The sequence below is a fragment of the Calidris pugnax genome, unplaced genomic scaffold, assembly GCF_001431845.1.
Source record: "Calidris pugnax isolate Ruff unplaced genomic scaffold, ASM143184v1 scaffold8, whole genome shotgun sequence".
Taxonomy (NCBI): Eukaryota; Metazoa; Chordata; class Aves; order Charadriiformes; family Scolopacidae; genus Calidris; species Calidris pugnax.
In genome coordinates this window covers 24302135-24316983 of record NW_015090830.1, presented here as the reverse complement: position 1 = coordinate 24316983, position 14849 = coordinate 24302135, and the positions used below count along the sequence as shown (strand labels likewise).

General features: G+C 43.9%; 2 protein-coding genes across 3 annotated transcripts in view; one reads left to right on the top strand and one right to left on the bottom strand.

Moving 5' to 3' along the window:
* MRS2 (MRS2, magnesium transporter) overlaps nucleotides 1–3576 on the bottom strand; it is a 19422-nt gene extending 15846 nt beyond the window's left edge. Inside the window, exon 1 of one of the 2 annotated variants that reach the window (XR_001411875.1) lies at nucleotides 3364–3576. Coding sequence is in view for 1 of the 2 variants with exons in the window: in XM_014940876.1 (XP_014796362.1) it covers nucleotides 3364–3403 (40 nt within the window). In the remaining variant the exon portion in view is untranslated. The remainder of the gene's footprint in view (nucleotides 1–3363) is intronic. The other variant, XM_014940876.1, reaches the window with a different exon arrangement.
* Nucleotides 3577–8640: 5064 nt separating this feature from the next.
* DCDC2 (doublecortin domain containing 2) overlaps nucleotides 8641–14849 on the top strand; it is a 51528-nt gene continuing 45319 nt past the window's right edge. The window contains exons 1-2 of the mRNA XM_014940790.1: nucleotides 8641–9486; nucleotides 14305–14356. Coding sequence (XP_014796276.1) covers nucleotides 9191–9486; nucleotides 14305–14356 — 348 coding nt within the window. The 5' untranslated portion in view covers nucleotides 8641–9190. The remainder of the gene's footprint in view (nucleotides 9487–14304; nucleotides 14357–14849) is intronic.

The window sequence follows — 14849 nt, the reverse complement described above, 5'->3', positions numbered from 1 at the left end:
GGAGTATTGTGTGCAGGTCTGGAGCCCTCAATATAAGAAGGACATGGACCTGATGGAGAGGGTCCAGAGGAGGGCCACAAGGATGATCAGGGGGATGGAGCACCTCTGCTACGAGGACAGGCTGAGGGAGCTGGGGTTGTTCAGCCTGGAGAAGAGGAGGCTCCGGGGAGACCTAATAGCGGCCTTCCAGTACCTGAAGGGAGCCTACAGGAAGGCTGGGGAGAGCCTGTTTAGAAAGGCCTGCAGTGACAGGACGAGGGGCAATGGCTTCAAGCTGGAGGGGAACAGATTTAGACTGGAGATGAGGAGAGGGTTCTTCACTGTGAAGGGTGGTGGAGCACTGGAACAGGTTGCCCAGGGAGGTGGTTGAGGCCCCATCCCTGGAGATATTCAAGGAGAGGCTCGACAAGGCCCTGGGCAACCTGGTCTAGTTGGGGGTGTCCCTGCTGACTGCGGGGAGGTCGGACTAGATGGCCTTTGGAGGTCCCTTCCGGCCTGGGCAATTCTATGATTCTATATATTATTTTTAAATTGCAGCGTTTATGCACCAAAGGCAGCAAAAGAGTCCTTCCTGGGCTGGGTCCCGCCACAGCCTGTAAGGGGGTGTGAAGGCAAAGCCCCTCCAATTGATACCCAAAGCGGATTTTATGTAGTATATAAACGGTTAAACTGTGGAAAATCATCTTTTAGAGAAGAAACGTAGCTATTTTAGCAACCAACCCAAATGGTTTCAAGGACTTAGATGTCTGTGGCCATGTCTGAGAACGTGGCGACCTAAGACAGAGATGCAATAAATACATTGTCTGACAAACAGGGGGTAGCGGAGAGATCATTAGTTTTAATGAGCAATTAAGCGGTTAGAATGTTTAGCCAACACGAAAAGTGAGCCACAGGACAGGTGAAGAAGATGAAGCTTGAGGAAGAAACAACCCGCACTCAAAATGAGGACCACCAGAAGGCACAACTGCGCACGCCCAAAAGGTTATTATAATATGTAAATGAATTTTCGGAAATGTAATGAATAAGCTAATGTTTCCTTGGAATTACATTGAATACATATACCTGCTGTGTATAAATTTAATTTGACAACAGCATTCGGGGTGCAAAATAGGAGGAGCCACCCCTGAGCACCCGGCACCGCGATAAAGACTGCCTGCTTTCTAAAACTTTACATTGAGCCTTGGAAAGCTTTATCTGCTGGTTTGCAGTAACGAAGCCCCGCAGCAGGATGTATTGCCAGGATGTATTTACAACACTTTTTACTACTTTAGCGAGGAAATAAACGAGAAAGTGATTATGCTGCTAATGAAATGACCGGTACAGCATGGAAAAACGGGAACAACAGATCTAACCACCATCTGGTCCCAACAGGAACACCCAGATATAACCACCAGCCTCAACACGGGGCTGAGTTTTGCAGACGAGGGGGTCAGAGCCAAATTCTGCCCTGGCCCAGGCTGTGAGTTAAAGGGAAGTCACCCGAGGGCAGACACCGTCCCCTCCTTTCCTACACCAACTCACCCGTGCGTTGGCACGGGTGTCTCTGTGTAGGCACATCAACCTCCACGGATGAGCCTTCACTCAACATGGATTCACGCAGCTTTATCTGCTGGTTTGCAGTAACGAAGCCCCGCAGCAGGATGTATTGCCAGGATGTATTTACAACACTTTTTACTACTTTAGCGAGGAAATAAACGAGAAAGTGATTATGCTGCTAATGAAATGACCGGTACAGCATGGAACAACAGATCTAACCACCATCTGTTCCCAACAGGAACGCCCAGATCTAACCACCAGCCTCAACACGGGGCTGAGTTTTGCAGACGAGGGGGTCAGAGCCAAATTCTGCCCTGGCCCAGGCTGTGAGTTAAAGGGAAGTCACCCGAGGGCAGACACTGTCCCCTCCTTTCCTACACTGTGCGTTGGTGCGGGTGTCTCCGTGTAGGCACATCAGCCTCCATGGATGAGCCTCTGCTCAACGTGGATTCACGTGCGCAGGATCAGAAGGATGGTTAACTCATGCTTTGCACAAAGATAAATGCCTTCATGTAAGTAATTAAATAAAAAATGTCCTTTGTAGATATACACAGCGTGTACGTGTAGACTGAAGCCATCAGAGGTTTGCAGTGCCAGGTAAGCACACCTGAATCACAGAATCTTCTAGGTTGGAAGGGACCTTAAAGATCATCTTGTCCAACCGTCAACCCAACTGACAAAAATAGACACCCACACAACAAACAAAAAGCAACACCATCACTAACCCATACCTCCCAGCACTACATCAACCCGTCTTTTGAACACCTCCAGGGATGGTGCCTCAACCACCTCCCTGGGCAGCCCATTCCAATGCCTGATAACCCTTTTGGTGAAAAAATTTTTCCTAATATCCAGCCTGAACCTCCCCTGGTGTAACTTGAGGCCATTTCCTCTCTTCCTGGCCCCATCACACTTAATATAAAGCTGAAATGTACTTGCCTGGAGTATTTTAGCTCTAGTTTTGGATAATCACAGCAGGTGGCAGTATGTACAAGACTAATTTAATGCTCTCGGATGTCAGAGATACTTAAACAAGATCTGGGAATGCCAGACAGCACAGAAAGTGCTGCAGGAGAGCACAGAACAGACAGGCACCGTTGCTGGCAACTTGAGGGCAGTTGACTCTGCATGCTTGGAATGCAGCCAAAGCCAGGGAAGCATCTAAGGAATATCTGCCAGAAATGTATGTTTTACATGAATTTGCAGTTAAGTGTCACACAGCTGACATTTCAGACTCTTCAATAAAAAAGGGAATCCAGTTCTTTGCCTTTGTCCACCCGTTATTCCGGATGCTTACACACCAGAAGCGTTGGAAATAGGGTGACATAACTTCACACCAGACATATATTGATACAAACCTTGATATGTACGATAGGCCAGTATACCAGTAATTACTGATATTGCACCTCATTATAGCTGCATTATCAGTCATTTTCATAATTACCTGGTAGAGCAGATAATAACTAAATATCACTTATCTTCAGAGGTGAAGGCAACGCACTTATCAGTCATTTTCATAATTACCTGGTAGAGTAGATAATAACTAAATATCACTTCTTATCTTCAGAGGTGAAGGCAACGCACAGGTGTGAACTGGCAGCTGGGGAGAAGCGATGAAGCACAGGTAGAACATCTGATTTCATACAGCTGCTGACAAAAGATAATTGGAGATCCAGAACTGCCATCTATTTATTGCAGCTCTAAATACCAACGAGCTGCTTGTTGCTCCTGCTGTACACACACGGCAAGCATCCCATCTGTCCTGCAGCACCAAGCTTTGGGAGCAGGGGGCTGCGTTTCATCCAAAAAATAACGGCTCAGGCTCACCTGCTGTTTGTTGAGGCAGCTCATTAACACAAACGAGCATGATGGCTGTTTTCCATTAAGCCAAAATGAGAAGCTAGCTCCTGCACGACATGGCCACCCAAAACCACAAGCTATTTGTGAGACTGAATTATGTGAGCAACTGGTCCTGCTGTTGGCTGGATGTCAGCACGGAGCTGAGGGCCTGGTCCCATGTCAGTTGGGGTGTGTGGAAGAGGAAGAGCAGGAGCACCAAAGAAAAACACAGAAAAAGAAGGAAATTGTAAGTATCATCAGAGAAATCCTTACAAATCTCTACTGAATAAAAGCTCAGAAAACTTTTAGGTAAAATTATGGTAGAAAAGCATATAGATGAGAAATTATCTCAGTGTATGATTTGTGTATTTAATCAATCCTGTTTATATACAAAGCTGTGCCTGAGGCTGTTACCTGTTTCTTCTCCTAAAAGAGATGCTCACAGGGGCCCCGCTTTATTTGCCTTGAGGAAAAAAAAAGCTACAACAAACCACGAACAAAAAAACAGATAAACAAAAAAACCCTGAAGTTTCCTTTCAGACAGTAGATGAGTAGATGATGAGTGCAGCTGAATAAGAAGAAAGAAAAGGGAAGACCCGAAAGAAAACTTAAAAATCATGACATTCATATTTAAAATAATTTCTCTTATGTGAATGAATCAGGAATACTCAACTGATAATTTCAGCTGCCTTGATCAAAAGTAGTTACAGTAACAGAGAAATCTTAGCCCAGGAAGGATGACTTCACTTTCATTACTCAAACAAAGACCACATGAAATACATTTTTCAACATTTTCTCTGCTTCAGCTAACCCCCTGTAATTTGTTTCTCCATGGAGAGCCATTCCCTCGTGTGCCTCTAAGGGTTTGCCAAAACTTTTTCCCCATGAAATCCTTTACCATCTGAGCTGTTTCGGGAATACTGTTAGAAAAGACCTGTGTCACCACAGGCTGTAGCTCGAACTGTGATTGTCTAATGCTTTGTTTTTAAGAAAAAATACTTTTTCCTGGTATTCTAAGGAGGTTTTAATCTGGCAATTGTGTCAGGAGTGGAAATTGCTATGATACGGGTTTTAAAGTGTCCAACTGCATCAGTATTTCGTTTCTTCCAGTTAGTGTGTGTGTGCTGAATTGAACCACCTGGTATTTATGTACTTGAAACTGTCAATGCAGACACTCCCATTACCCCAGAATTGCAACTGGCTGCTATTGCTTAGTCTGGATTTTTACATAAGATGCCCAAAGGTGTAGTTATTAAGTGTGATTCTCACCCCTCTGTACAATAGAGCAAGCTGGATTTCGTTCATCAGTGTTCAGAAACTTTATCCTTTTCCATTCTGCCAGTCTTTTTCTTCAGCATTAGCACATGTTCCTGTCTTCATGACCTTATGTCCTGCTGCCACCGAGCCTTGTTGTCAGGGTCCTGCAACAAGCTTCAAAATTTTTCCTGGTCCTGAAATGGCAGAGACCTCAAAGCATTTTAGGAAATGGGAATTAATTTGAAGATGTTGCCTTAAGAGTAAGGAAACGGTGATGTTCTGCTGCAGCACAAGCAGAGGGATAGCAAGCAGCTGAATCTGAAAGTCTTTAGAGGCTATGTAAAGGTTAAACTATGGGCAAAATTCTGCATTGCAATTCTTCAAAGGATTCCTCATGTCCTGCCAGTTTTGGACAAAGATTTTGCCCACCAGTTCTAGGCTGCTTTAAGGCTAGCAGTGCTCTGGTACCACTTAAAGGGTATTTTATTGCACCTCACAAAAGTGATAGTAATTAGCGTGGCCACAGGTAAAGACCAACAGTATTTTGAAGTAGCACAGGTGTCAAAATGGGTGCACGAGTGATGAGACCAACAGTATTTTGAAGTAGCACAGGTGGCAAAATGGGTGCATGAGTGAAATACTCAGTAGGTTATCCCTATGCCAAAGATGTTGTGCGATTGCAAATTAGGCCTAAGATCACATGTAAAGGTTAAACTATGGGCAAAATTCTGCATTGCAATTCTTCAAAGGATTCCTCATGTCCTGCCAGTTTTTGACAAAGATTTTGCCCACCAGTTCTAGGCTAACAGTGCTCTGGTACCGTTTAAGGGATATTTTATTGCACCTCACAAAAGTGATAGTAATTAGCGTGGCCACAGGTAAAGACCAACAGTATTTTGAAGTAGCACAGGTGTCAAAATGGGTGCACGAGTGATGCAGTAGGTTATCCCTATGCCAAAGATGTTGTGCAATTGCAAATTAGGCCTAAGATCACCAGAAGTGGTAGAATCTGGCACAAAATAGACAGTTGACATATCAATACTTGACCGCAGAACGGCCTGAAGGTCAGCATCACTTTTTCTTTTACACATAAGCATATTTTTTAATGCAAATTTTCATTTCAGGTTGCACTAGATCAGTGTTAAACAGTATTAATTCAAGCATTGTAAGCGACCAGAAGTGGTAGAATCTGGCACAAAATAGCAGACAGTTGACGTATCATTACTTGACCAAAGAATGGCGTGAAGGTCAGCATCACTTCTTCTTTTACACATAAGCATATTTTTAATGCAAGTTTTCATTTCAGGTTGTGCTAGATCAGTGTTAAACAGTATTAATTCGAGCATGGTAAGCACTTGGTTCTCCCCTTTATTAGCTGGAAGAAAACCAGCCACAAATAAAGAAATGTAACAGTTAACCAATAACAGTAGCATATTTGACTTCCCTCACCCTGAAATTGCTCTTTCTGTAATGGTTAACTGCCCTGTTTAACTCACAGCAGGGGGGGTAATTTCCCCATCTAAGGAGGTAAGATAAAAGAAAAGCAAAATTCCTTCCATCACATGTGCTGAAATCCATTTGGAAGAACCATCATTCCTTACACTAAACAGCTCCAGGTAGGGAGGTCTACACCAGTTCTAGTCTTGCAACTGTCAGTGAGGAATTCAGTTTGAATTTCAGGCATTCTCTGTTTCTCTCAGGTTTTATGGCCTCTTGTACCCAAGATGTGGTAAAAATCCAGCGGAATCAAAGTCTCTGTGTTTTATTTTGCAGCTTCCCGGAAAGAGCGAAGCTGCATTAAAAAGTACAGTAAAAGAAAAGCAAAATTCCTTCCATCACATGTGCTGAAATCCATTTGGAAGAACCATCATTCCTTTTCACTAAACAGCTCTGGGTAGGGAGGTCTACACCAGTTGACAGTGAGGAATTCAGTTTGAATTTCAGGCATTCTCTGTTTCTCTCAGGTTTTATGGCCTCTTGTACCCAAGATGTGGTAAAAATCCAGCGGAATCAAAGTCTCTGTATTTTATTTTGCAGCTTCCTGGAAAGAGCAAAGCTGCATTAAAAAGTACAGCCAAAAATCATGTCCCAAGCATGCCTCAACTAAAGGAAACTTATCTGTAGTCAGAATTCGTTTGGACGCATCAGGGACTCATCTCTTCATTGAATAATCCCGTAAGATGCATGCTTGATTGATTTTTTGCAATATTTAATAATGACTAGATTAAAAAAAACCCTACTATTCTGATAACGCACTACCTAAAGTTAATTCCCAATTGGAATGGCCGTCCCCATTGGACAGCCTGGAAATGTTTGGCTGAGAATTAGCAAGGAAAATGAAGTTTCAAGTGGATCATTTGTTTACAAAGTTTTTTAAATGGTTTAAGATGAAAATGGTATCAGGATGATTTAATGATCTGATATATTTATCTGTGAAATCTAAGGGAGTCTTTTGATGATGGTTGAGGTTGGATCTGGTCCTTAATATGTATATATTTTTTTATATACTATATATGTACTACGTAGAATTATAGAAACTGACTTCGGAGAGAGTACAACATTAACCCAATTTTATTTTACATTATGTTCTTTGAACCACAATTGGGCTATTTTACATTTTTTGTCTATTGTTTTTCTTTATTCTGTTGGTGTGTTTTTGTCAAAAATAAACTGTGCCCAAGGATATTCCTCTGATTTCTCAGGTTACTGTTCATAGTATATTTCGAATTAGAGCTTGGGTTAGTGGGGCAGGTCACCTCTGAGTCTGATTAACTCAAATCACCCAGACAGAGTGGCAGGTTTGGGCCAGCTCAGCAGAAGTGGCGTTAGCTCTTGTGATAGATCCTGGCTTCTTAAGAGAACAAATTATAACAGACTCGCTCAACCAAAGAATGATAGGAGTAATGAAAAGCTTTTAAATATTTCAGGAATGCAAACAACTACATAAGCTTACCCAAATACTGCGGGGAGTGCAGTTTAGTTTTGAATTACTAACAAGTTTTGCCCATTCAGATGGTAGGATGAGGGGAAAGCACCCAAACAGTGCCCCTAATATTTACATATCAACTTAAAAAGACATTCAGAGGGTATGTTAGTAGGCATATTTAAAATAAATAAATAAATAATGGCCTTTACATACATGCAATTAGTTTGTGTAGTCCAAGAGCCTAATTTCAACCCCATTGACAACTTCTTTTCCAAATAAAGCTGACAGACCAGCTTTATTCCTGAACTGCAGCAAATGTAAACAGCGAATGGCAGTAGGTGACCTGGAGCAAACATCCAGTTTTCCGGCGGGATATTCAGTAAATGACAAGAAGGAAAGACAGAATGGAATAGATCATGGTTGGGAACGGGTTTTACAGCGGTTTGTTGGCTTTGTACACGGACCATCCTGCACACACAAGTGGCAATCCTTGGATGTCATTAATGAACCAAGGGCATAATCAGGCACCAAATAACTCCATCTCCAGCGGGGAAAGCCTAGATGGGAACCAGCAAAGGACCACAGAGACCCTGAAGTAGTCACTCGTGCTGCAGGAGCTGCCTTTTGGTGACGGCTTTGCCCTTGCCTCAGAATTTTGTCACCTTGACCTCGAAGGTCTAGTAAAAGTCTGTTTTATTGTAGGTGGGGGGGAAACCCGCCCCCTTTAGGAAGCAATACCAAGAACAGCTGGCCAGATGTGAGGGAAATAAAGTGTTTTTCGGCCACAGGCGGCACATCGGCGGGGCGGGCGCCGGGCCTCCGCCTGCCGCCCCCTCAGAGCCCCTGAGGGGAGAGACGGCCCGGCGGGGGCTCCCTCCCGTACTCACCCGCCGCCGGGTAACGGCACCTCCGCCTCGCCCGAGCTCGCTGTGGCAGCCCCTCAGCCGCTTCAACGTCCCGCCGCCGCCGCTGCTTTCCCCCCCACACCTCCGCCTTCAGGGCGGCTCAGCCGGCCAGCCCTTCCCTTGTGGCGGGGAGAGGCGGCGGTAGGCACCGCCTGGGCCGCCGAGGAGGAGGAGGAGGCGGTGGCAGAGCGGGGACTTGCCTCCTTCGCCCCGGGTTCCCTCTGTCCCCTGGCACGACGCCTGCTCGTCCTCCTTCCCTCAGCCACCGCCTGGTGAATAATAATTCAGCCGTGTCTTGTGCCGTCGCCTGGCCGGGCAGGGGTAAAGTTCCCAGAGGAAGCCAGGGCAAGCCGCTTAAGCCGTGATGGCGGAGGGTAAAGACCCAAGGAGGCCGCCGTTCCCCTGCCGTGCCGGATCCACCTCCCCGCCATGTGGTGTTTTTTCGCCTGGGTTGGTGTGATCCCAGGGGCCGGGGAGCCGCAGGCGAGAGCGGGTTGCCTAGGAGGAGCCGCTGCCGCCTCAAACCCACCCAGGGGAGGGCTGTGATCCCTCCTCTGCCTCCCTGGAGGTGGGCCCTGCTGCCCCGGCCCCCGGCGTGGGGTGTGTGGGCGCCTCGCCCTTGGCAAAGGAGCCGTCAGGGAGGAGACCAGAGGGGTTCTCCTCAAGCAGGAGCCCTCTCCTGAGGTAAAGAGGCGCAGGCAGGAGGTGGGAAGGAAGCCACCCCAGCATGACAAGCCCCGGCACCAAGGCATCGTGGCTGTCGCAGCAGCCGATGGTGAAGAGCGTGGTGGTGTATCGCAACGGGGACCCTTTCTTCCCCGGGCGCCGCATTGTCATCAACGAGAAGAAAGTGTCCAACTTCGAGGTGTTCCTGAAGGAGGTGACGGGCGGGGTGAAGGCACCCTTCGGAGCCGTGCGTAACATCTACACCCCTCGGGGTGGGCATCGCGTCCGGCAGCTGGAGGAGCTTCAGAGTGGAGAGCAGTATGTGGCTGGTGGCAGGGAAGCCTTCAAGAAACTCAAGTGAGTGGCTAAAAAGTAACGTTAAGATTTATACGGAACTCAAAATATCACCATTTGGGGCTTGGTGCTGTGGCAATGCTTCAGAGGACCCCCCCACCCCTTTTATTAGGCATTGAGGGAAGAGGACTTAAAGGCTGAGACCCAAGGCAAAAAGAAAGGTACTTCTAACAGATGCAACTGCAAAAGAGCTTTAGAGATGGGCCACATGAAGGCTGCTGTTACTATCAGTCACATAGTGCCATCACCTTGACATGACAGTAGGAGAAACAGCCCGTTAACCCGAAGGACAGGCGGCGATGGCGTGTTGTTGTGATGTGTGTGCTTATCTGGGAGCTGAGTGTCAGTATCCAGCAGTCTGGTAATAACAGGGAGAAGCGGTGGAAAGGTGGAGTGTTGACAGTCCTGCCGTGAAATTGACGAGCCTGGGAATTTAATTCCCAACATTTGGTTCCTTGCTTATTTTTTACAAAATCTAAAATACTCTACCCAGCTATCTACCTCTCCATCACTTCTGTTCATTTTGGGTAGGTATATAGCTGGTTTCTGACTGGATTAGCTGAGTCCCTCCTGTTACTTAAAAGATGACTGTTAGCTTTCTTTTCCCTGCCTGGACACCAAGGATTAGGCTGACAGATTCTCTGTTTTCTAGTGAATGACTGGGAGAATATCGAGGAGGAGATCTGGGCTTTTAGGTGCATTTCCCGAGTGGCTCTGCATGTGATCAGTAATGGTTCCTAATTCTGGGACTGAATTTCATAGTCTCAATTGCCTCCTATGTTTTTTTCAGACTTTGTGAGTATTTTTCTTACAGTTGATATAAAAAAATCTCAAAATTAACAGCCCCTTTCTGGAGGTGGTTTGGAATTTAGATGCTAAACTACCAGCTTTACAGGAGCTCACTCTTCTTGGTTTTGTAGAGTTGAGGGCACTACATTTTTCAGGAGAGCTCATTATATTTCAGGATGAAATTGTGTCAAGAACAGGATCTCTATCAGCACTCTTGCTGTTTTTGTCACTGGCTGCTTCTGAAGATTTGGTGTACCTGCTTTGGCAGGGGGATTGGACTAGATAATCTCCAGAGGTCCCTTCCAACCCCAGGTCATTCTGTGATCCTGTGATTTATTGAAGCTTCTTGCACTTCAGTGGTAAAGCTACAAAGAAAGATGTGTGACAGGCTAAATATAAGCCCCTTTCCCTCTGTGCTCTCTTCCATGTCAATGCATTGCTCAACTCTCAAGAATGATCTACTGTATCTTTTCGGTATTTAATCCTGTGATTCTGTGGATGGCTTAAAGTTGTTAGTTGTCAGCACATCATGTTTCACTTCCCTAAATGTGTTTTATGTTTGTCAGACAGGCTGAAAGTAAGCAAGTGTTTGGCATTAGCATGCACCGTGTAGAGAATTGGGCACTCTGGATTTATTTTGGGTGGGAAAAAGCATTTCTTTTTGTAATTTTTTGTGGTCTGGGTTTTACGGTGAGAGCTTTTCAGACTTTCGTGGTTGCAACGTGCAACAAGATACCTAAATATTTAAGGTCAACAAAAGAGAGTGCCTTAAGAAAAGCAAACCTAAAGGACTTGGTAAAAGTAGGCTGTTTCATATATCCCTTGATAGTATGCTCTGGTCCTGTTCCGAAGGGAGGATGAATGGAATGACTTTTCCATTTCTATGTTCAGAGTTGGGAGTTCTTCACTGTTAGCATTTATTTATATAGTGCTGTATATGTTGGCAGTGCTTTTACAAGCATAATGTAAGACAGGCTGAAGGACTTAATGTTGATCTTGTTCTTAACTGGGTTGTAGACGGAATGATAATTAGGGAGGCATCTTAGGCAGAAAAGTCAGAGGAAAGGAGGGGTTAATTGAGAGGCACAGTTTTCTGAAAGGAATTGTAGGAACTGAAGAAAAGTGGGTAAGTTTGTGTATGTGTCACAGGCAAAGATAAAGCAGTTACAGCTGTGGGAGACCAAAGCATCTGCCCTAAAGGCTCTGAGTCTGGTTCTGATAGCAGCAAGAAGTTTGTACATTTTTTACAGCTGTTTTTTGCAGTGATGCTTGTTGGACACGTTCATTCCTGTGACAGGCTACGCGGGGCTGAACTTTGAAATGGAGCTTTGTAGCACCAATGTGTGGGAGCATAATGGAAAGCCACGGAGCAGCAGAAGCTGAAAGTGTCATGGCTCCACTTCAATCACTGCATTTGTTTCTTCTCAGATGCCTCATACTGAGAACTGAATCTTTTTCTTCCCTGTCCACAGTGAATTCTAGACCACACTGCACTCACCTTTAGCACATTCCAAGCCCTGAATCTTTATATCTTAAGAGAGATACCTCTGAGGGCATATAGTCTTTATAAACTGCTCATTTTGTAAATAAAAATAAAGTAATCAGAATTTAGAAATTCTGCTTTTAGAAAAATGTGCAGATTTCTTTTTTAAAGGAGGAATTATTAGCCATTGTTGGGAATTTTCATATGTAATGTTTCCCAGCTTGTTTTGTCATTTACAGGTGTGCTAAGTGAATACATGCTTTTTTGGTGTATATGGAGTGAGGTGTGTTGGTATGTTGTAGTTGTTGCAGTGGTGACTGAGAATGCACGTTCAGGCCAGCATCCTTGTGGAGTCTTCTATGAGTGTCAGCTTCCTGAAAGAAAATTGTCTATGCTGGAGCTGATTTCAATTTTTAGCTTTTTTTCAGCATGCTACTCTACCTTCAACCTTCCTTTGCCCGTTTACTTGTGTCTGGGCTCATTAATTAATGGTAGATTGTCTTCTTTCCAGCAGCATCTCTTTAAACAACAGCGTAGTTTCATGACTGGTTTGGATAGTAATTGAGTAGAAGTATTTCTGCTTTCTTAGCAAGTGGAAATACTTTTGTAAAGTTTTTGGTCTGGATTTTTTTTTTTTTTTTTGAGTTCTATTGTCCCAAGAAAAGCTTTTGGCCCTACCTAGACTTTTTCAGATTAGTAGATCCCTGAAATTTGACAGCTAGGCCCAGACCTCTGTCTAGTGAATTTAAGCCTTTGACTTATATATTTGCTTTTCTTTGTCCCTTTCCTTAGTTCTCCTAGAAGTAATTCACAGATGCCCAGAACACAAGAACCACAGTCAGCAGCTGTTGGTACAGGCTGTTGGAACTATTTTGTTTGAGGAATTTATTTCTTTTCAGTCTTGTAGGCTTTAAGACTTCTTTTTTGCGTGTGTGTGTCTCAAGAGAACTTGTTCCTCACGTGGAGAAGCTTGCAGTTGTTTTTATTTGTTTTTAAACAGGAAGCTGGGACACTTTGTTTTTAAACATTGTCCTACATTGCTACATTTACCCTTCCCAAGCATTGACATTCACTTTCAAGCATTGCCTGGAAGCCTTACTGTGTCCTCTTGTCCCTACACATTTCAAGAAGCCTTGAAATCCTTGTGACCGTTCTGTGGTCCTTTGATAAATGATTGCCATTCCTTCAAAGAATGAATGATGTGTTGGGTTTTTTTTCTGGGTTCCCAGGTCCCATGAATTCTCATGTTTGGCCAGGCAGGAAAGTTTCCTCTGCCAAACAAATCTTATCCCAGTCATTAGCTACAGAGCCTGACCTTACTGGAAAGCTATAGATGCTTTTGGTGAGCCTGCACTGATGTTGCCATCAGGTACGCCTGATCTTCTCAAATAGGGTCTTCTAGTCTTAAAAACCTGGCAAAGCACCAGTGTTTTCCCACTGAAAGTGGGAATAGGGAGAACTTGTAACAAATGCCCATCACCTGATGTTGGGTTAGATGCTCCCAGAGTAGAATAGATGCCCCAGCCATTGTTGTTCTCATGTTTAGCTCTTGGTAGAAGGTGCTGAAACGTGCTGCTCCACTGAGTTATAACTGTCCAAGAAGGTATCTCTTCCTACAGTGCTGAGATCTTGCAGTACCAGCAGCTACATTCATGAGAGGAACCAGTCATGGCTCTCAGAGTGCTGACAAGGGACAGGAGTTAGTGTCATCTGGGTACCTGGACAGACTGGAAAGGCCTGGAAAGACATAGACTGCCTTTTTGCCAGTCTATGGGTTACTCATGCTTGAAGGCTTATTTAATTCCCTTTCTTTGGAAAGACAATGTACAGCTAATCCATCACTCTGTGTTTTAACAATTTTGTGTTAATGCAATGTTTTTGTGGGAATTTGTACTCTGGTGGAGAGTACATATGTATTCTGGTGTAGAGCAGTATTGTTCAAATAGGTGTATCAAAATACACCCTTTCTTGTCCAGTTGAGGCTTGTATTTTGTCTGTTTGTAAAATAGTGGTGAAAAAGCTATTGGTTCATCACACTCACGAGAAACCAGGATATACAGTGTTCAGATGTGTCCACGTCCTGTTGAAACACAAGTGGTGTAGATCCTTTGAAACTTTAGCTGATGCCCTGGGTTAAACATGAGTGCTGAAAAAAGCTTTAAATCTATCAGAGACTTACTGAGAGAAACTAAGAGGCAAGGTGATGACCTTGAAAACTGTGGTAAGTTGATATTGTGCTGAGATTTATTGATCCACCTCACAGTAGTAGGTGAGCTTCTTTCTGACAAGGCAGTTATTGATGGTCTATTCTAATTAACAGTGACTTGAAGGTAGATGGTTAATTCTTCCCTGTCTTTTGTATTAGTCCAGAGGGCTGGCCTACAGATTTACGTTAACACTCCTTCATTAAAATCTTGAATTAGTTATTTTTTTATGTTATTTTGAGGCATGATAAATTTTAAAAGCTTCGTGTACGAAAAAAGTTTAGAAATATTTGTATTATGCAAGTTAGATGCTTCTGTAAATAATCAACTGTTTTCCTTCCACAGCTATTTGGACATTGGAGAAACAAAGAAAAAACCTGCTGAAATCAATAATGAGGTAGGATGCCTGAAATATTTCAGAAGTCAGCCTGCAGTTAATGTTAGTGACATGCCTGCATTTATGCCTGAATTTTTTTATATATATTTATTATGTTTAATAATAATACCATTATCTACCATTCTGAACATACTATTTCAGTGATTACTACTGTGATTGCTCTGAGCATGAAGCACTGATTGTCTTCCACTGAGCTTTCCGAATTGCTACATCCAGTTAAAAACTTTCAGTAAAGAAAACCTCCTGTTGTCTTCATTGGATCTGATCATAAACCTAAGGGAGCCTTCTTTCATATAGAAAAAGATGGTGGGAATGAGAATTTTGGGAGTTTTGGACCAGGAATTTTTCTTCAAAACTTGGTATTTTCCCTGGAGAAGGGACATTTTTGTTTGAAAAAATCTCACTCGCTTGAAATGCTTTTCCCAGCTACTGCCAGTATCAGTTGTAAACTTCTAACTATTTCTAGTCCATAATTCTTTAAGCTCACCTGTTT